This window comes from Pelobates fuscus, chromosome 3, assembly GCF_036172605.1.
Source record: "Pelobates fuscus isolate aPelFus1 chromosome 3, aPelFus1.pri, whole genome shotgun sequence".
Classification (NCBI taxonomy): Eukaryota; Metazoa; Chordata; class Amphibia; order Anura; family Pelobatidae; genus Pelobates; species Pelobates fuscus.
This window is the reverse complement of record NC_086319.1, coordinates 220,067,988-220,090,928: the sequence shown is the minus strand read 5'-3', so window position 1 is coordinate 220,090,928 and position 22,941 is coordinate 220,067,988. Positions and strand designations below refer to the sequence as shown.

The 22,941-nt window shown below is 43.4% G+C and overlaps 1 protein-coding gene across 2 annotated transcripts in view; it reads left to right on the top strand.

The window, feature by feature from the left end:
- The window catches only part of LOC134602779 (pendrin-like), a 113,136-nt gene that overhangs the window by 40,350 nt on the left and 49,845 nt on the right, over nucleotides 1-22,941 (top strand). For both annotated transcript variants that reach the window (XM_063448092.1, XM_063448091.1), the window contains exons 7-8: nucleotides 21-173; nucleotides 270-352. In XM_063448092.1, the coding sequence (XP_063304162.1) occupies nucleotides 21-173; nucleotides 270-352 (236 nt within the window). The remainder of the gene's footprint in view (nucleotides 1-20; nucleotides 174-269; nucleotides 353-22,941) is intronic.

Below are 22,941 nucleotides of genomic sequence, written 5' to 3'. Positions count from 1 at the left end.
GGTATTCACATTTTTTTCAGAAACTTGGTGATATTTGTTCCAACATTGGAAAGACAAACTTTGCTGATCTTATAGCGGGAATTTTGACATTAGCCATATGTGTGGTGGTGAAAGAATTAAATGAACGATATAAAAACATTCTCCGTGTTCCCATTCCCATCGAAGTAATTGTGGTAAGTTGTTTAGTAAAATTGTCAAAAAAACTAAAACCATTTGTTATCATTTCATTAATATATGATTGCTAATAAAAATTATATTTCTATTTGTAGGCAATAATAGCAACAGGGATTTCTTATGGAGGAAGTTTAGAAGAAAATTATAATGTGGCAATTGTACAGACTATTCCAAGTCAGTAAGTCCCATCCTAATGTTTGCTTATCAGGACAGCTTTTTAATAACAACATATAGAAACATAGAAACATAGAATGTGACGGCAGATAAGAACCATTCGGCCCATCTAGTCTGCCCAGTTTTCTAAATACTTTCATTAGTCCCTGGCATTATCTTGTAGTTAGGATAGCCTTATGCCTATCCCACGCATGCTTAAACTCCTTTACTGTGTTAACCTCTACCACTTCAGCTGGAAGGCTATTCCATGCATCCACTACCCTCTCAGTAAAGTAATACTTCCTGATATTATTTTTAAACCTTTGTCCCTCTAATTTAAGACTATGTCCTCTGGTTGTGGTAGTTTTTCTTCTTTTAAATATAGTCTCCTCCTTTACTGTGTTGATTCCCTTTATGTATTTAAATGTTTCTATCATATCCCCCCTGTCTCGTCTTTCCTCCAAGCTATACATGTTAAGATCCATAACCTTTCCTGGTAAGTTTTATCCTGCAATCCATGAACCAGTTTAGTAGCCCTTCTTTGAACTCTCTCTAAGGTATCAATATCCTTCTGAAGATATGGTCTCCAGTACTGTGTACAGTACTCCAAGTGAGGTCTCACCAGTGTTCTGTACAATGCCATGAGCACTTCCCTCTTTCTACTGCTAATACCTCTCCCTATACAACCAAGAATTCTGCTAGCATTTCCTGCTGCTCTATTACATTGTCTGCCTACCTTTAAGTCCTCAGAAATAATCACCCCTAAATCCCTTTCCTCAGATGTTGAGGCTAGGACTCTATCAAATATTCTGTACTCTGCCCTTGGGTTTTTACGTCCAAGATGCATTATCTTGCACTTATCCACATTAAATGTCAGTTGCCACAACTCTGACCATTTTTCTAGTTTACCTAAATCATTTGCCATTTGGCTTATCCCTCCTGGAACATCAACCCTGTTACATATCTTAGTATCATCTGCAAAAAGACACACCTTACCATCAAGACCTTCTGCAATATCACTAATAAAAATATTAAAGAGAATGGGTCCAAGTACAGATCCCTGAGGTACCCCACTGGTGACAAGCCCAAGCTTCGAATATACTCCATTGACTACAACCCTCTGTTGCCTGTCACTCAGCCACTGCCTTACCCATTCAACAATATTGGAATCCAAACTCAAAGATTGCAGTTTATTGATAAGCCTTCTATGTGCAACAGTGTCAAAAGCCTTACTGAAATCTAGGTAAGCAATGTCTACTGCACCACCCTGATCTATAATTTTAGTTACCCAATCAAAAAAATCAATAAGATTAGTTTGGCATGATCTCCCTGAAGTAAACCCATGTTGTCTCTGATCTTGAAATCCATGTGTTTTTAGATGTTCAACAATCCTATCCTTTAACATGGTTTCCATCACTTTCCCCACTACTGAAGTAAGGCTTACTGGCCTATAGTTGCCCGACTCCTCCTTATTACCTTTCTTGTGAATGGGCACAACATTCGCTAACTTCCAATCTTCTGGGACTACTCCTGTTAACAATGATTGGTTAAATAAATCTGTTAATGGTTTTGCTAGTACACCACTAAGCTCTTTTAATAGCTTTGGGTGTATTCCATCAGGTCCCATTGACTTATTTGTCTTTACTTTTGACAGTTGAAATAGAACCTCTTCCTCTGTAAACTCACATGTAATAAATGACTCATTTATCCTTTTTTTTTTTTTTTTTTTTACTTCTTGTTGTCCTATAAGATAATAATCTCGGGCTCTGTATATTTCAAGAGAATACCCACAACAGGTACTAGTGTGATATTCTCTTGCTACATTTGTGTCAGGATCTTACCTGATGTGGAGTCCGGTATGCAGAGATATACGCTCACCCTTGCAAATAAACACAGACCAAGGTGACCAGAGAAGAAGCCACCTGGCCTGTGAGTCTGTGCAGTATCTAGCTCCAAGTCGCAGTACAAGCAAGGACACAAATAGGAGGATTGTCAAGGAGAAGCCAAAGTCAGAGGTCAGGATAAATGAAGATAAGCCAAGGTCACTTTGTCTGGAGAACACTGGATCAAGAACACAAATACACGAAAGGGGAAGAAAAGTAAGACAGAGAAAGTGATATTTTAGTTCACTTTTCTTTTTTTTTACATTTACATGCCTTCATAAATATAGAAGGAATTGGGAAACGGTGTATTGGAAGCGAAGGAGGGGGAAAACCCATGATTTCCCATAATTTATCCTAAAACTGAACAGTGTTAAACACCATAGCTTGGAAAAAGTAAAGAGTGCATATAAAGAACCTCCACCTATGAATGCATACTTTTAAAGGAAAAAGGGAAAAAATAAAAAAAGGAGTTATGAAGATGAAGTAGAGAGAAGGAAAACTAATTTTAATCAACCAATTATCTAAGGGTGTAACGTGATACATAAATTAAAACGTCAAAACGTCACTAAAGTTGAAGAAATACGTTTACATTGACTAAACGGACTCACGCTGATATATTTTTGGTGATTTTTCTTTTTTGTTGTTTTGTTTTGTTCTTTTTTGTGCTGCACGATATCACTAAAATTACGTCAACTAGAAGAATTCAAGAATAAAAATGCCATGAAGATGAAGTAGAGAGAAGAAAAACTAATTCTAATCAATCAAACAATTATCTAAGGGCGTAACGTGATACATAAACCAAAACGTTATTAAAGCTGCAGAAACACGTTTTCGTTGACTAACTATCTCACACAAGGAATTAAGCTGATATACTTTTGGTGATTTTTTTTTTTTTTTTTTTTTTTTTTTCTCTGTGCTGCATGATATCTCTGGGATTATGTCAACCAGAAGAAATCAAGAAAATAAAGTGTCCCTTGGCAAAGATAAAGATAAAGAACATAAAGAGAAGGTTGAAAGAAAAGAGAACAAGACGGAGAAAAGACTCTCTAATTTCTTTTCCCCCCAAACAGATAGATCATTCCCAGAGAGTTCTGTGAAAGAAATTAATTTGACAGCGGGAGAGAAAAAAATATCCCAATTAGAAACATCTCAAATGGAAAACTCGATGGTTACGCCAGAATTTTTAAAAATCTGCCTAGACCAGCAACTATTAGCAATAAAACAAGAAATTCTCAGCAATAATGAGGATTTAAAAAAGGAAATTAAAGAGATAGGCCTCAGAATTAACCAAGTCGAAAGAAAAATGGATCTTATTGACTCACTAATTAAAGACCAACAGCAGCAACAGGGAGAAATAAACGAGAAAATCCAACAGCTACAATCAAAGATAAATGATCTTGAAGACAGATCAAGACAAAACAACTTAAGATTAAGGAACATCCCGGAGAGTATCACACAAGAAAAAATAAAAGCATTCTTGGATTCATACTTCCTGGAACTGGGCATTCAGAAGGATGATAATTATAAATTTCTAGAGAGATATCATAGAATTCCAAAACCTAAAAATCTCCCAATGGAAGCTCCCAGAGATATTATGGTCTGCTGCAACTCATACTTATTTAGAGAAGAAATAAGAAAAACCTCAAGGCAAGGCAGTAAAAAAGAAGAATATGCGAACATAAAAGTTCTCCCAGACTTATCATATGAAACGAGGAAGAAAAGGCGATCATTCGCTTCGGTTCTGGAGACACTAAGGAAAAATGATGTTAGACACTTCTGGGCTTTCCCAGCAAAATTAATTATCACTCATGAAGCAAAAACTCTGGTATTTGCCAACTCAGATTTAGCCAGGAAATGGCTACAGGAGGTCCACATGCAAAATTAATCAATAAGTTTGGACATGCCAGCGGATCGACTAAGGGATGAATTTTTTTTTTTTTTTTTTTTCTCTCTCTCCTCTGATGTAAATATAATAACCAGATATACTATACTGTAAATGGCTGACAAGGTATTGATCTGATCGGGTTACTCACAGCTTATAAAGGCGTATAATCTAGCAGTTGGCACATGGGAAATTGCAATATCTATACTGAAAATTGTTTACATAATTTATATAATTTTTACATAACAGGGGAATAGGTTATGGTATATATAAATGACACTCACGTGAAAGTATATCCTCTCAGAGGAGAACGAGATTACCCACAGATAATGATAGATATGGACACTTTTGGGTGTAATTTGATTAGTTAAATTGATAGGAATCCTCTGTATGATAGAACACTGCTTCAAAATAATCTCTAAAGCACAAATATTGAAATCACTAATATAAACTTACTAGGTAGTAGTGAAGAGTAGGAGAATGTACACATATTTTTTTTTTTTTTTTTTTTTGTGTTTACTGTATTTTTGGGGGTAAATTTAAGGGTTAAATTGGCTATCTGGTCCACAAGATATTGTATGGATAACACCTTAGACTGTAAAGACAGATTTTAGTAATATAAAACTGTTATAAAGAAATTGAAATAATCACACTTAAAGGCATTTTTGGCCAAAGGGAAATGGGATAATATATATATAAGTACATTTATTGGAGTAAATTGAATAGTAAGATGAATACACGAGATGTTATTGGTCTAGAGTAATTTTTAGACCATAAGGAAAGTACGATGTATTATAGGAAATTGAAATTATATTGAAAGTAGTTTTCACAACGTGGTTTATGATTGATATGTACATAAAAGGTTTTTTTTTTTTTTTTTTGTTTTTTTTTGTTTTTTTTTTTTTTTGTGTGTTTACTGTATTTTTGGGGGTAAATTTAAGGGTTAAATTGGCTATCTGGTCCACAAGATATTGTATGGATAACACTTTAGACTGTAAAGACAGATCTTAGTAATATAAAACTGTTATAAAGAAATTGAAATAATCACACTTAAAGGCACTTTTGGCCAAAGGGAAATGGGATAATATATATATAAGTACATTTATTGGAGTAAATTGAATAGTAAGATGAATATGTACATAAAAGGTTTTTTTTTTTTTTTTTTTTTTTTTTTTTTTCTCTCTTCCCTTCTCCTTCCCGCTGGGTATATATGGACACCAGCGGCACTCTCGGGGAGGGTTTTCTCATGCTCCCCCAAGTAACTCCATATTTCGTTGTGGAGTTGTGGATGTATTCCCAGAGTTCTGGGATGCATTTTCTGTCTTCCACTAAGTGGGAGTGGAGACGGAATTTTTTACAAAAAATGTGGGTATGTGTGGCCTTATGTTCGACTTACATGAGGTCATATGAATGTAATTGTCATGTGCTTTCCTCCCCCCCCTCTTTTTTTTTTCTTTTTCTCTCCCTCCCGCCGGGGGGTACGGTCTCGAGTTTCAAAGGCTTAGACTATGGTTAAGTTTATGACGCTGAATGTACAGGGCCTGAATAACCCAGCTAAAAGAGCCATGGTGTATCAATATATTAAAAAGGAAGGTGCAAAAGTTGTATTACTACAAGAAACTCATTGGCTAAGGAAAGATATAAAACGTTTCATCCCCCAAAATTTTAAAATCCAAATCTGCTCATCATTAGAGGATAAAAAGAAATGTGGAGTAGCTTTACTAGCGACAGATGATTTAGATATTCAAGTCACATACCAGGATATAGATAAAAATGGCAGGTTCATCTTAGCCATATGTAAAGTACAGGATGAAGAATTCACTATTGTAAACATCTATGCTCCTAATACTAATTCAGTTCAGTTTATACAAATGGTGCTGAGTAAATTAGAAAAAATTAAAAAGGGTAAAATCATTATAGGAGGAGATTTTAATTGTATTCTGGATGGCACGTTGGATAGGAACTCATTGGCAGGGGTAACGCAAGATAAAAGGGGAAAGAAATCCTCAATGCAATTTTCAATGTTGATAAATAACTATGAATTATTAGATCTTTGGAGGATAAACCATCCATCAGAAAAAGACTATACCTGCTTTTCGAAAGCACACTGTACCTATTCTAGACTAGATCTGTTTTTGGGTTCGTTAGAGGTCTCATACAAGACTAAAAAGGTTCTGATTCATGACGTAACCTGGTCAGATCATAACCCAGTAATACTTGATCTCACTATCTCACCAGATATTAAAATTAGAAATAGTTGGAGACTAAATGAATTCCTTCTTAGGGAGGCTCAAGATATAAATACCATAAAAGAATTAACAAACAATTTTTTTGAGGAGAATAAGAATAAAGGAACTTCAGATGCCATAGTTTGGTGTACATATAAGGCCGTGCTGAGGGGACAGTTTATTAAATTAGGTACAATCAAGAAAAAACAAAAAGAAGCTTCCCTGACAGAATTATATGTGTCTCTCTATAAACTAACAAAACTTAACAAAAATAATCCAAATATAGAGATAAGTGAGAAAATAGGATTAATAAAAGATAAAATCAATAAAATTCTACTTTTACAAACCTCAAAAAAACTCGAATATCTAAAAATAAAATGGTACTATAAAGGAAATCGAGCAAATAAAATGCTCACAAATCGAGTTAAAGGTGCGAAATTAAACAAATTAATACAAAAAATTATTACAGATGATGGCATCCAATTAACGCCTGAAAATATAGGTAAAGCATTTAACTCATTTTACCAAAAATTGTATAATCTACCTGAACCCCCTTATAAACCAGAAACATACTTTCAAAATAAAACCCTAAAAAAATTATCAAGGGAACAACTGAATTCTATTAATGAACCCTTTTCAAAACTAGAAATAATAAATGCAATAGAGTCTTTAAAAAAAAACAAAACCCCGGGGCCGGACGGCTTTCCAAATATATTTTACCAACAGTTCCAGGACGTGTTGGTAATACACCTTGAAGATCTTTTCAATAGCATAGCTAGAGAAAAAGATATGCCCAACGAATTACTATATGCTAATATAATTCCCATACAAAAGCCAGATAAATCGACGGAATCAGTGGGGAATTATCGTCCTATATCCTTACTAAATTCCGATATAAAAATATATGCAAGTATTTTGGCAAAGAGATTACAAAGAGTACTCCCGTCCATAATCCATGGAGACCAGGTTGGATTTATGAAGGACAGACAATCAAATAATAGTATAAGGACAGTGATTGACATTTTGGAACACGTTCAAGAATCGGGCATTCCATTGCTGGCCCTGTCATTGGACGCGGAGAAGGCCTTTGACAGGGTCAGATGGGACTTCCTTTGGGAGGCATTAAAGGCCTTTGGTTTCGAAGGCTGGATTCTGAGCGCTATCATGGCCCTGTATAGCTCCCCAATGGCAAGAACAATCGGTAGGGGAATAACCTCTGAGTGGTTTAACATAAGAAATGGGACAAGACAGGGGTGTCCTCTGTCCCCGCTGCTATATTTGATATATATAGAACCCTTGATTTGTGACATCAGGTCTAATGAGAAAATAAAGGGAATAACAATAGGTCAAGAGGAACTTAAAACTTTACTTTATGCAGATGATGTCCTAATCACTATATCAGACCCTATATTATCAATAGACGAATTGTTAAAGGCGATTTATGAATTTGGGTACTATTCCAACTTTAAGTTAAATGTAGATAAGACAACTATTCTTGCCAAAAATATAAAGAAGGAAGAGAAAATATATATTAAAGCGAAATATAGTTTCGAATGGGCAAAAAAATGTATTACCTATCTAGGCATTAAGATTTCCAGTAATCCTTTTAGGATTATGGAATATAATGTTCTACCTCTAATGATGCAAATTAATAAACAACTAAAGGACTTGAGAACAGCAGAGATATCATGGACAGGTAGAATTAACATTGTAAAGTCTTATTTGGTTCCTAGATGGAGTTATATATTCCGTATGTTACCATTGAAAATGCCTAAACCATGGCTCATGATGATTCAAGCTGCTTTAGACAAATATATATGGCTGGGGAAAAAACCCAGAGTTAATAAAAAAATTCTGAATTTAAAGCCTAAATTGGGAGGGATGGGAATCCCTGATATTATGGACATATATGAAGCTTGTTCATTTGCGCATGTTATTTCCTCTATGAAAGAGAGTTCTTGTGGTGAAACATGGGAAAAAATTGAGGCTAGGAAAGCGGCAGTTCCGGACTTAACGACTTTATTCTGGAGTATAGATAAGTTTGAGAAAGATGATATGGGTATAATCCTAGCTAACCTATTGGGTCAATGGAGAATCTGGAAAAAAAGACTCAAGATTGAAGATAAAATTATCATTGATTTACCACTGCATGTATTGGCCAGTAATATGGAGGATTTAAATCTAGAGCCATGGTTAAGCAAAGGTATTAATAGAATAGATCAGCTATTCCAACAGCAACAAATTAGACCTTTTGAGGAGATTAAACAAATTTTTTTGCTTTCTTATAGAGAAAGTTTTGCGTATTTAAGGATAAAACATTTTCTAATGAGACACAGAATAACTGAGATTTCCGAGGGATTACAACTTTTTGTAGACTTGATAAACATCAGACATAATAAAAATTTAGTTTCTAAAAGCTTAAAACTTTTTAGTAAGTATAAGGCAATCCCTGAATTTCCAGCCCTAAAAGCATGGGAAAGAGACTTACAAATTATAATTACGAGAAAGGAATGGCTTAAGGCCAATAAAGCGGTACTGAAAGCTTCACATTGCCTAAACCTAACGGAAAGTCATTATAAAGTCATCAATAGATGGCATTATGTTCCAACTAAATTAACAAAAATATATCCAGGATCTCAATATCTCTGCTGGCGTTGTGCTTCATTGAGAGCAGACTACGTCCATATATGGTGGTCATGCCCGATTATATCTTCATTGTGGCAAAAGGTAGCGAAATTCTGCAGGGAAGTAATAGAGGTAGATCTTGATTACACCTGTAGTTCTATGATATTGCACTTGGGCTGGCCTATAATTCCAAAGGATAAAAAAGAGTTAATAATCCATATTCTCATTGAAACTAAAGCTACTCTTGCAAGATTCTGGAAAAACCCAGACTCCCCGACTTGGGAGCTGATAAAACAGCAGGTCTTGAATAACTGTAAAATGGAAATAGGGATATTAAGACAAGAACACTACTTTAATCCGAGAATTGAACAATGGCAGAAATGGATTATAAAATTAGGTAGAAGAAATGATTCTTAATTTACACTAAGATGTATATGCTATGGATCTGTGGCTGGGGGTGAACCCTGTGCATTCACCTTTAAGATACTTGTGGTTATGAGAAACCTGATTAGTAGTTAGAAGGATGTGTGTTGCCCTTCGGGTTCTTAAGACTGACTCGGGACTGACCCTCGGCGGGAGTGTGATTTTCTTTTTTTTTTCTTTTTCTTTTTTTTCCCCCTAGGTTTTGTTAATAGAGGGCCAGGGCAATAGGGAAATCTAGGGCAAGGTAGAAACATCTAAGAAAGGGACTTATAACCAAGAGGAAGGAGGAAAGGGGAATTAGAAAAGGAAAGGGCCTTAACAAATTATTACACATACTTAATACCATCTTCTTCAGAATGAAAATTGCCAAATTATGACTGAAACGTAATACGTTTCATAGAGTCTTCCCCAGTCTTTCTCTCCATGACTCTTGCAACAACACATGATGTGGGTCTTAAGGTTATGGGAAAATAAGAACGATAGACCGATAGGTATACAAATATAAGGCTCTGTAGTATAAAAGGACGGTTGGAGACAAGCATCTCTTGAACCCTGGTTATTGTGCTTCATAGCGCTTGAAAAAGTTTGTTCCCCCTAACCCTCTCCCCCTCGAATCTTGGTATAGCGAAAGGTGTGTGTGTGTGTATTGTTGTTTTATTGGGAAAAAATTGACATAGAGAGCTTGGTGCTTCTTAGTACAGGCAGATGGAGTCTGACCACCTCATTAAGATAGGCTGTGCAAGTTTACAGAAAAGAATTTTTATTCTTATAAACTGGACATTTGGGGATGGGGAATGATGGTAGAAAACGGAACCGAATACCCAAAAATCCATATGTAATGTCAACATCGGAGAATAAATGTTTTGATTTTTTGTATTTGTCTGTTGCATGATATGGAATTATTGTTAGAAAAGAAGGGGAAAACACAAAAAGACTGGTTCTGAATAATAGAATTTGTACTGCAATTGAAAGAACTTTAATATGCAATTTTTGTACCATATCTCTTTGTAAAATGACAATGTCTTTGTATGAATGTTTATATATATCTATGTTAAAAACTTAATAAAATATTATAAATAAAAAAAAAAAAAAAAAAAAAAGAACACAAATACAGGAACCAGAGTCAATAAACTGACACTGCCCTCCGAGAGAGGCAGTGTTTTATACCTGGCTGATTAGGCATTTGCTTCACGTGGACTGAGATGGACAGGAGAAGTCACAGGACAAGTCCAACCCCCTAGTGCTGGAGACACAGTCAGGAAGAACAGGGCTAGAAATAGGTATATGTATAGGAGCTGCTGTGGCTTACAGGCAGTAAAGCAGGCCCAGGGCCAAAAAGTACCCAGGTTCAAATCACCTGTTTGGCACTTCTGGGGTGACCACGTCTGCCCGTCTGGATGTCACGGGTTTCAAGTGTAGAAGCAGTCTGTAACTTAAACTGTCCTATGTAAGAGCAGGGCCGGATTAAGAGCCCAGTGGGCCTGGTGCTGATAATTATGATGGGCCTAATTACAAAATCTTATTGACCAAAAACACTAAAACAGTCCTACCTCCTAAGCGTCATGTATCTGATGGAGATGATGCTGTAGGGAAACTCATAGGATGCAACTATGAGAAAACACATACCCTTTGCTAATCTCATGCTTTCATCTTTCAAGTAAACCCATACCTCCTAACAGCAGTGTCCAGTAAAGCAGGAAGTCTATGGATGCGGTAAAAGGGTGGGCTACTGACACAAATCACATAACCAGAACGGACGAAAGGGCGAACATACACAAAAAGGGGGAATGTCTGTGTCCCTATGTCTCCCAGTCCCTTAGTGTTTGTGTCCTCATGTCTCCCAGTGTCCCCATGTCACTAGGGAACATTGAGAGACATTGGGACACTGGGAGACATGGGGACACAGATACTAGGGAACACTGGGAGACCTGGGAAATCTGAGACTCTTGGGGACACTGGGTGACAGACACGAGGGGAGACATGGGGCACCGAGACACTGTGATATATAGGGGACACTGGAGACTTGATAAAAACCTGGGTACAGGTCAAAATGTTGCGGTGTCCAATAAACCTGCTTAAAGCTATCACAGTGAGTGCCTGAGATTTTTTTTCTTTTATACTAGGGGGCACAAAGACACTACGGGCACAGAGACACTACGAGCACAGAGAGACATGGGGCACTGAGACACTGATACATAGGGGACATTGGAGACTTGATAAAGACCTGGGTAGAGGTCGAAACATTGCGGTATCCAATAAACCTGCCTAAATGTGAGCAGGAAGGGGCAGCATGGAGTAGGAAGGGGCAGCATGGAGTAGGAAGAGGCAGCAAGGAGCAGGCGGGGTCAGCAAGGAGTAGAAAGGGTCTGCAAGGGGCAGGAGTGGTCAGCAAGGAGTAGTAAGGGTCTGCTAGGAGTAGGAAGGGGCAGCAAGGAGCAGGAAGAGCCATCAAGGAGCAGGAAGAGCCATCAAGGAGCAGAAAGGGATCAGAAAGAGAAAGGAGCAGAAGGGCGCAAAATAAGCAGAAAGTAGCAGAAAGGTGAAGGAGCCTCAGAAGACAAAGAAGACTGTGTCAAATGAAGGAGAAGAAAATGAGATTAGAGCACTTCATTCTGGACACCACATCATAAGGCGTTGGTACCTGGGCCTGGCAGGGAAACTTTGGACCTTCTCATCTCCCCAGGTAAAAACAAACAATATCAGTGTTAAAGTGTTCACTTTTATTTACTGAGTGTCAGGAAACACAGAGGGCCGCTGGGTAGGGGTGCCGCTGATTGGCTAGATGGGTCAGCTAGCACTCATAAAAACGTAAAACATTTTTATGAATCGGAAACTAGCGATTGGCTTAGAGTGTCAGCTGACCACTCTAGCCAATCAGCGGCACCCATGCCCAACGTCAATCTGCACTTCCTGACACTCTGTTTCAGAAGTCGAATACCACTGAGCGACCTGGAGATCTGGAGCTGAAGGAAGCCTTTGGGGGTAAACCATTTGAGAGCGGTTTCACCCCTTCAAAGAAAGAGCACCCAGGGGCCTCCTTGCATCACAGCATTTTCATTTAGATAAAGTTGTTATGGTGACCAGAATGTTCCTGTAATTTGATGAAAGGAACACTATAGTGTCAGGAATACAAACATATATTCTTGACACCATCGTTGTGAAAACACTATTCATCCTTGCTTTATGTGAAAATGACTATGCTCCTTCCCTTTCATGACACTGTCAAAAAGGGGCCAAGCATGGATGTCATTACAATTATGCCCCCCTCCCCACCCCCCCGGAAAAATTCCTGCGGACGTCCATGCTCAGGGTCCCCATGTTCCCCAGTGTCCCAATTTCTCAGCGTCCCCATGTCTCGGAGCTGCTTTCTGGACTCTCTGTGCAGAGCTGCTCCCCCGCGGATCAGTGAGTAGAGAGAGGCAGGGAGGGAGATGCCGTAACTTCTTATCACTGCCTCTCTCCACACAAACAGCGACCCCTACTGTCCGGTGCTGGTATTGCATAATAATCTATGTTTATACTGAGACAGACATTTGTATTGCCGGTATTACTACAATACCGGCACCGGCTAGGCAGCCTCAAATACCTGAGAAATACTTCTGAGAAATACCTGGCAACCCTAAGAAATACATGAGAAATACCTGGCAACCCTAAGAGTAGTGTGTAAAAAAAAAAAAATGCAAAAAAAAAAATTTTTTTTTTTTTTTTTTTTTAAACCAATGGGCCTATTCCATGGGCCTGGACCTGGAGCTGCAGCTCCATCAGCCCCTATGTTAATCCGGCCCTGTGTAAGAGTGTGGCTATTTGAGGGAATTTTGTGGAGGCCCTAAGGTGACACTGTCCTTCTGGTGTTTTTGCACTATTTTGGAAAAACCCCATTGGTGACACATTAACTTGCAACTTGCAACTTGCAACTTGCAACTGTGGAAATAGATATATACTTACCTAAAAGTTAACTTTAGGTTAACAGTAAATTTTCAGTTCTTTTTAGTTCCAATGAATGAAGCAACCAGAAGCTCTAGCATAAAGAGGGCTTTAAAAATGACCTCACAATTATGGAACCCTCTTCTTGAGTATGCAAGACACATCAGTCAAAAAAAGTTCTGCCTTTTGCTACAATTTACCAATAGATGATTTCCCACTTCATCTAATAGTAACAACCTCTCCATAAGAATTTCAATTATTTCCAATAATATCACATGTCTAGCACAGTAAGAAGTAAAATATATACAGATAAGATATTTCAATGTTGGTTAAGAGAATCACGAATTAAGCTCTGAATCTTCACAATCCTTGTCAAACAGTATAGGAGGTGGGTTCTGCCCTACACATTCAGATATCCTTCCAGATTATTATCTATAAAACTAGTGACAGAAATTGAAACAAAATGGTGAAAAGCATGTAAACATATGAAAAATTATAAAATATGACAGGATTTTATTGCACGTAATTAAAACATCCTATGTAAAATTAATAACTTAACACACAATTTTGCAGGGACTAATTTTCAGGTATGTGCGCAAAACATTGAAATTAATTTATCTCTGCCATCTCTGTCACCTTTGAACCCTTCAGACCCTTACAAAGTACAGCTAGTTTGACCAGCCCACTGCGAAGTGTTTGATGATGTTTAAACCCTGATTAGATTCCACAGAAACACCACACATTTTTATAATGCATATGTTCACATGTATTGGAATTGCAAGATAGAACAGATGAATAAATATATTTCATAAACTTTTGTAATAACGCAATCACAATACACCAAGTGATGACTGATCATCACAATAGATTTAATATAGTTCTATAAAACATAGACTATACCACATGTTAGGATATAGATTTTTCCTCCTGTGGTCTAGCCTACATTGAAATTAATTAAATTGTAGATTCCCAATGTTGTTATTACTTTGTCATAATGGTATATATATATATATATATATATATACATATTGTATATATATATATATTGTAACGGACCATTTCACTTACAAGAGGATAAAACCCAGTTTAGGCGATAATCCCCTTTAGATAGACCAGCAGCTACCATAAGCACCAACTTCCCGAACTCCCAAACTGCACGAATTCACCAACTCTCGAACAGCAGACACACTAACCCTGGAAGCAGCCGAACAGGAAAAGCAATATGAACAGCTTACACTCCTGGCAGTCGGCATACAGTCCCCTTTCCCCCCAAGAAAGAGACACACTCCAGCTTCAGGGTTAAACAGCAACAACACTGATTTATTCACACACAGGCTTATATGAGATTCTCCCATGCAAGGGAGGGGTTTACAGTACACCAATCCAGTTTAAGGTACAACCCACACATCTCCTCCCTCCAACATATCTGTTAACACAATTAACAGGGACATATTTTTACCCAAGTTTTGGATGTACTCCGGATAGCCCTAGTCTGGAGGGACAACATATGTTAAAATCAGCCCATTCGGATAAACGGTTCGGGAGTTATGGGACTTTAAAGTATTGACCGACCGCATGGGTAAAGTATCCGAAAACAGTTCCATGCATTTTGACCCTGCGGTCGGTCACAAACAAGTGAATGAAACAGACGAATTGTCTGTGTTATAGAGACTAAGGGGGATTCGTATGAATCCCCTAGTTCGTACGTTTCTTTCTACCGAACGGCGGGCCGTTCGGTAGTTTCCCCACGAAATCCTGGAAGTCTGGAGGTTTCAGCGGTGTTTGCCTAGTCGAGTGTCCGATTTCAGTTCCAGACACTCGACGGCAAAACACCGCTGTTCGGTAGTTAAAGATGGCCGCCGCCACGTGGTTGTTTCCCGAATGGCGGCCACCCAGAGGACACAGAACACATTACATGGATTGCCAATTACCTGTTTGCAACATTGTTGCAAACGGTAATTGGAGGCACACTTATTCCTGGGTGGTCTGGTTGTTCGGTAGTCTCACTCAATATAATGAATGGAGTGATTCTACCGAACAATCAGATGAATGCTGCATATATATCACCCAGGTTAAACTTAACACATAATACATATACAATATTACAGGCAGTACACTAGAATATGCTTCCCGGCCTTAAAGGGACAGTAGTCCCAAAAGTCCCAATCTGTTCCTAGATGCTTTTAAAGGGCCGGTAGCAGCAATATACATTATTACATGCCCAAATATAGTTTTTACAGTACAATATGTCCAGGGCCATAGTCGCAGGGCAGGAGGCTAGCAACCAGGCTTCTCCAGTCCACAGTGGCGAAGTTGGTTTCGCCACAATTCTCCCCTTTACCAATTAGACTAACAGGGTATCTGACCTCCTGCCGGTCAGTGCCCTGGTTAGTCCAGCAACCCACCCACAAAACAGAAGTAGTAGAGCAGCCCACCCGTAATAAACAGTTACTACCTCTGGGTGAGGGAGAATCTTGTCTGGGTTCAGGTGCCTCACCACGGCTGTGAGGGGGACTGGTAGGCTGCCTTGGTGGGTTGCTGAGGGGGCCGAGACCAGCAGTACTCTGTCCTGTTGCCAGCACTACCACGGGAGTAGTCTGGTGGGAGCCTGGTTGCTGGAGACCGACTGTCTCCCCTTTAGATATATCGCTCTGTGGCTGGGGGACAGGACCGAACGTCCCTACCCCTGGTGCTGTAAGTGCAGAGACTACGGTCCCATCTGCACGGATGTGGGGCTTAACATCTCCCCTTGGTGGGTTAGGCTGCCGCTGGAGAGAGGGTGTAACAAGTTCCTCTCTCTGGACGGTAAACTGCCGCTGGGGAGGGGGGTTAGCAGGCTCCTCTCCCTGCCACTCTCTCTGCTGGTGGAAAGGGGGACCAGCTGTCTCCCCTTTCATTCTCTTGTCCGGCTGCTGGGGTGCGAGACTGACTGTCTCTGCTCCCTGCAGGACACACTTCCGCTGGGGAGGATGGACGACACCATCAGCTCCCTGGGGTACACACTGCCGCTGGGGAGGAAGGGCGACACCTTCTGCTCCCTGGGACACACACTGCCGCTGGGGGGGAAGGACTGCACCTTCTGCTCCCTGGGACAGACACTGCCGCTGGGGAGGATGGACGACACCATCAGCTCCCTGGGGCACACACTGCCGCTGGGGAGGGAGGACGCTGCTCTCCTCTCCCTTCGCTTCACACTGCCTTCTTGGCATATCACTTTGCTGCTGGGGGGCAGGAACAACAACCTCTGCCCCCTGTAACTCAGCCTGCCGCTGGGGAGGAAGGACTGCACCTTCGGCTCCCTGGGACACACACGGCTGCTGGGGAGGATGGACGACACCATCAGCTCCCTGGGGCACACACTGCCGCTGGGGAGGGAGGACGCTGCTCTCCTCTCCCTTCGCTTCACACTGCCTTCTTGGCATATCACTTTGCTGCTGGGGGGCAGGAACAACAACCTCTGCCCCCTGTAACTCAGCCTGCCGCTGGGGAGGAAGGACTGCACCTTCGGCTCCCTGGGACACACACGGCTGCTGGGGAGGATGGACGACACCATCAGCTCCCTGGGGCACACACTGCCGCTGGGGAGGGAGGACGCTGCTCTCCTTTCCCTTCACTTCACACTGCCTTCTTGGCATATCACTTTGCTGCTGGGGGGCAGGAACAACTACCTCTGCCCCCTGTAACTCAGCCTGCCGCTGGGGAGGAAGGACTGCACCTTCGGCTCCCTGGGACACACACGGCTGCTGGGGAGGATGGACGACACCATCAGCTCCCTGGGTTACACACTGCCGCTGGGGAGGAAGGACTGCAAACCCCCTGGCCCTCTCTGATTCCCACGGCAAGTACTCTCGCACTGCTTTCTTCACACGCTGTACTATATCCTCTGAGAGGTTGGGTCCGCATAAAGCCAATATCGCGGTGACCTCTCTGTCATACGCCTCTTGAGTGTAGCTGGGTGCCATGCTTGCTCTGCTGCAGTTGGTTCCTTGAAGATAGGGGCGCTGTACGGGTACTGGCGTTGCCCTCACTTTGTAATCCAGGAATGGTGTTGTCTGTAGCTGTCCCTCTGGTTGTAGGAACGATCCCGCCGCTTGCCACCAATTGTAACGGACCGTTTCACTTACAAGAGGATAAAACCCAGTTTAGGCGATAATCCCCTTTAGATAGACCAGCAGCTACCATAAGCACCAACTTCCCGAACTCCCAAACTGCACGAATTCACCAACTCTCGAACAGCAGACACACTAACCCTGGAAGCAGCCGAACAGGAAAAGCAATATGAACAGCTTACACTCCTGGCAGTCGGCATACAGTCCCCTTTCCCCCCAAGAAAGAGACACACTCCAGCTTCAGGGTTAAACGGCAACAACACTGATTTATTCACACACAGGCTTATATGAGATTCTCCCATGCAAGGGAGGGGTTTACAGTACACCAATCCAGTTTAAGGTACAACCCACACATCTCCTCCCTCCAACATATCTGTTAACACAATTAACAGGGACATATTTTTACCCAAGTTTTGGATGTACCCTAAATACTTGGGGTACATCCACAAATCCAGTATCTCCGGATAGCCCTAGTCTGGAGGGACAACATATGTTAAAATCAGCCCATTCGGATAAACGGTTCGGGAGTTATGGGACTTTAAAGTATTGACCGACCGCATGGGTAAAGTATCCGAAAACAGTTCCATGCATTTTGGCCCTGCGGTCGGTCACAAACAAGTGAATGAAACAGACGAATTGTCTGTGTTATAGAGACTAAGGGGGATTCGTATGAATCCCCTAGTTCGTACGTTTCTTTCTACCGAACGGCGGGCCGTTCGGTAGTTTCCCCACGAAATCCTGGAAGTCTGGAGGTTTCAGCGGTGTTTGCCTAGTCGAGTGTCCGATTTCAGTTCCAGACACTCGACGGCAAAACACCGCTGTTCGGTAGTTAAAGATGGCCGCCGCCACGTGGTTGTTTCCCGAATGGCGGCCACCCAGAGGACACAGAACACATTACATGGATTGCCAATTACCTGTTTGCAACATTGTTGCAAACGGTAATTGGAGGCACACTTATTCCTGGGTGGTCTGGTTGTTCGGTAGTCTCACTCAATATAATGAATGGAGTGATTCTACCGAACAATCAGATGAATGCTGCATATATATCACCCAGGTTAAACTTAACACATAATACATATACAATATTACAGGCAGTACACTAGAATATGCTTCCCGGCCTTAAAGGGACAGTAGTCCCAAAAGTCCCAATCTGTTCCTAGATGCTTTTAAAGGGCCGGTAGCAGCAATATACATTATTACATGCCCAAATATAGTTTTTACAGTACAATATGTCCAGGGCCATAGTCGCAGGGCAGGAGGCTAGCAACCAGGCTTCTCCAGTCCACAGTGGCGAAGTTGGTTTCGCCACAATTCTCCCCTTTACCAATTAGACTAACAGGGTATCTGACCTCCTGCCGGTCAGTGCCCTGGTTAGTCCAGCAACCCACCCACAAAACAGAAGTAGTAGAGCAGCCCACCCGTAATAAACAGTTACTACCTCTGGGTGAGGGAGAATCTTGTCTGGGTTCAGGTGCCTCACCACGGCTGTGAGGGGGACTGGTAGGCTGCCTTGGTGGGTTGCTGAGGGGGCCGAGACCAGCAGTACTCTGTCCTGTTGCCAGCACTACCACGGGAGTAGTCTGGTGGGAGCCTGGTTGCTGGAGACCGACTGTCTCCCCTTTAGATATATCGCTCTGTGGCTGGGGGACAGGACCGAACGTCCCTACCCCTGGTGCTGTAAGTGCAGAGACTACGGTCCCATCTGCACGGATGTGGGGCTTAACATCTCCCCTTGGTGGGTTAGGCTGCCGCTGGAGAGAGGGTGTAACAAGCTCCTCTCTCTGGACGGTAAACTGCCGCTGGGGAGGGGGGTTAGCAGGCTCCTCTCCCTGCCACTCTCTCTGCTGGTGGAAAGGGGGACCAGCTGTCTCCCCTTTCATTCTCTTGTCCGGCTGCTGGGGTGCGAGACTGACTGTCTCTGCTCCCTGCAGGACACACTTCCGCTGGGGAGGATGGACGACACCATCAGCTCCCTGGGGTACACACTGCCGCTGGGGAGGAAGGGCGACACCTTCTGCTCCCTGGGACACACACTGCCGCTGGGGGGGAAGGACTGCACCTTCTGCTCCCTGGGACAGACACTGCCGCTGGGGAGGATGGACGACACCATCAGCTCCCTGGGGCTCACACTGCCGCTGGGGAGGGAGGACGCTGCTCTCCTCTCCCTTCGCTTCACACTGCCTTCTTGGCATATCACTTTGCTGCTGGGGGGCAGGAACAACAACCTCTGCCCCCTGTAACTCAGCCTGCCGCTGGGGAGGAAGGACTGCACCTTCGGCTCCCTGGGACACACACGGCTGCTGGGGAGGATGGACGACACCATCAGCTCCCTGGGGCACACACTGCCGCTGGGGAGGGAGGACGCTGCTCTCCTCTCCCTTCGCTTCACACTGCCTTCTTGGCATATCACTTTGCTGCTGGGGGGCAGGAACAACAACCTCTGCCCCCTGTAACTCAGCCTGCCGCTGGGGAGGAAGGACTGCACCTTCGGCTCCCTGGGACACACACGGCTGCTGGGGAGGATGGACGACACCATCAGCTCCCTGGGGCACACACTGCCGCTGGGGAGGGAGGACGCTGCTCTCCTTTCCCTTCACTTCACACTGCCTTCTTGGCATATCACTTTGCTGCTGGGGGGCAGGAACAACTACCTCTGCCCCCTGTAACTCAGCCTGCCGCTGGGGAGGAAGGACTGCACCTTCGGCTCCCTGGGACACACACGGCTGCTGGGGAGGATGGACGACACCATCAGCTCCCTGGGTTACACACTGCCGCTGGGGAGGAAGGACTGCAAACCCCCTGGCCCTCTCTGATTCCCACGGCAAGTACTCTCGCACTGCTTTCTTCACACGCTGTACTATATCCTCTGAGAGGTTGGGTCCGCATAAAGCCAATATCGCGGTGACCTCTCTGTCATACGCCTCTTGAGTGTAGCTGGGTGCCATGCTTGCTCTGCTGCAGTTGGTTCCTTGAAGATAGGGGCGCTGTACGGGTACTGGCGTTGCCCTCACTTTGTAATCCAGGAATGGTGTTGTCTGTAGCTGTCCCTCTGGTTGTAGGAACGATCCCGCCGCTTGCCACCAATTGTAACGGACCGTTTCACTTACAAGAGGATAAAACCCAGTTTAGGCGATAATCCCCTTTAGATAGACCAGCAGCTACCATAAGCACCAACTTCCCGAACTCCCAAACTGCACGAATTCACCAACTCTCGAACAGCAGACACACTAACCCTGGAAGCAGCCGAACAGGAAAAGCAATATGAACAGCTTACACTCCTGGCAGTCGGCATACAGTCCCCTTTCCCCCCAAGAAAGAGACACACTCCAGCTTCAGGGTTAAACAGCAACAACACTGATTTATTCACACACAGGCTTATATGAGATTCTCCCATGCAAGGGAGGGGTTTACAGTACACCAATCCAGTTTAAGGTACAACCCACACATCTCCTCCCTCCAACATATCTGTTAACACAATTAACAGGGACATATTTTTACCCAAGTTTTGGATGTACCCTAAATACTTGGGGTACATCCACAAATCCAGTATCTCCGGATAGCCCTAGTCTGGAGGGACAACATATGTTAAAATCAGCCCATTCGGATAAACGGTTCGGGAGTTATGGGACTTTAAAGTATTGACCGACCGCATGGGTAAAGTATCCGAAAACAGTTCCATGCATTTTGGCCCTGCGGTCGGTCACAAACAAGTGAATGAAACAGACGAATTGTCTGTGTTATAGAGACTAAGGGGGATTCGTATGAATCCCCTAGTTCGTACGTTTCTTTCTACCGAACGGCGGGCCGTTCGGTAGTTTCCCCACGAAATCCTGGAAGTCTGGAGGTTTCAGCGGTGTTTGCCTAGTCGAGTGTCCGATTTCAGTTCCAGACACTCGACGGCAAAACACCGCTGTTCGGTAGTTAAAGATGGCCGCCGCCACGTGGTTGTTTCCCGAATGGCGGCCACCCAGAGGACACAGAACACATTACATGGATTGCCAATTACCTGTTTGCAACATTGTTGCAAACGGTAATTGGAGGCACACTTATTCCTGGGTGGTCTGGTTGTTCGGTAGTCTCACTCAATATAATGAATGGAGTGATTCTACCGAACAATCAGATGAATGCTGCATATATATCACCCAGGTTAAACTTAACACATAATACATATACAATATTACAGGCAGTACACTAGAATATGCTTCCCGGCCTTAAAGGGACAGTAGTCCCAAAAGTCCCAATCTGTTCCTAGATGCTTTTAAAGGGCCGGTAGCAGCAATATACATTATTACATGCCCAAATATAGTTTTTACAGTACAATATGTCCAGGGCCATAGTCGCAGGGCAGGAGGCTAGCAACCAGGCTTCTCCAGTCCACAGTGGCGAAGTTGGTTTCGCCACAATTCTCCCCTTTACCAATTAGACTAACAGGGTATCTGACCTCCTGCCGGTCAGTGCCCTGGTTAGTCCAGCAACCCACCCACAAAACAGAAGTAGTAGAGCAGCCCACCCGTAATAAACAGTTACTACCTCTGGGTGAGGGAGAATCTTGTCTGGGTTCAGGTGCCTCACCACGGCTGTGAGGGGGACTGGTAGGCTGCCTTGGTGGGTTGCTGAGGGGGCCGAGACCAGCAGTACTCTGTCCTGTTGCCAGCACTACCACGGGAGTAGTCTGGTGGGAGCCTGGTTGCTGGAGACCGACTGTCTCCCCTTTAGATATATCGCTCTGTGGCTGGGGGACAGGACCGAACGTCCCTACCCCTGGTGCTGTAAGTGCAGAGACTACGGTCCCATCTGCACGGATGTGGGGCTTAACATCTCCCCTTGGTGGGTTAGGCTGCCGCTGGAGAGAGGGTGTAACAAGCTCCTCTCTCTGGACGGTAAACTGCCGCTGGGGAGGGGGGTTAGCAGGCTCCTCTCCCTGCCACTCTCTCTGCTGGTGGAAAGGGGGACCAGCTGTCTCCCCTTTCATTCTCTTGTCCGGCTGCTGGGGTGCGAGACTGACTGTCTCTGCTCCCTGCAGGACACACTTCCGCTGGGGAGGATGGACGACACCATCAGCTCCCTGGGGTACACACTGCCGCTGGGGAGGAAGGGCGACACCTTCTGCTCCCTGGGACACACACTGCCGCTGGGGGGGAAGGACTGCACCTTCTGCTCCCTGGGACAGACACTGCCGCTGGGGAGGATGGACGACACCATCAGCTCCCTGGGGCTCACACTGCCGCTGGGGAGGGAGGACGCTGCTCTCCTCTCCCTTCGCTTCACACTGCCTTCTTGGCATATCACTTTGCTGCTGGGGGGCAGGAACAACAACCTCTGCCCCCTGTAACTCAGCCTGCCGCTGGGGAGGAAGGACTGCACCTTCGGCTCCCTGGGACACACACGGCTGCTGGGGAGGATGGACGACACCATCAGCTCCCTGGGGCACACACTGCCGCTGGGGAGGGAGGACGCTGCTCTCCTCTCCCTTCGCTTCACACTGCCTTCTTGGCATATCACTTTGCTGCTGGGGGGCAGGAACAACAACCTCTGCCCCC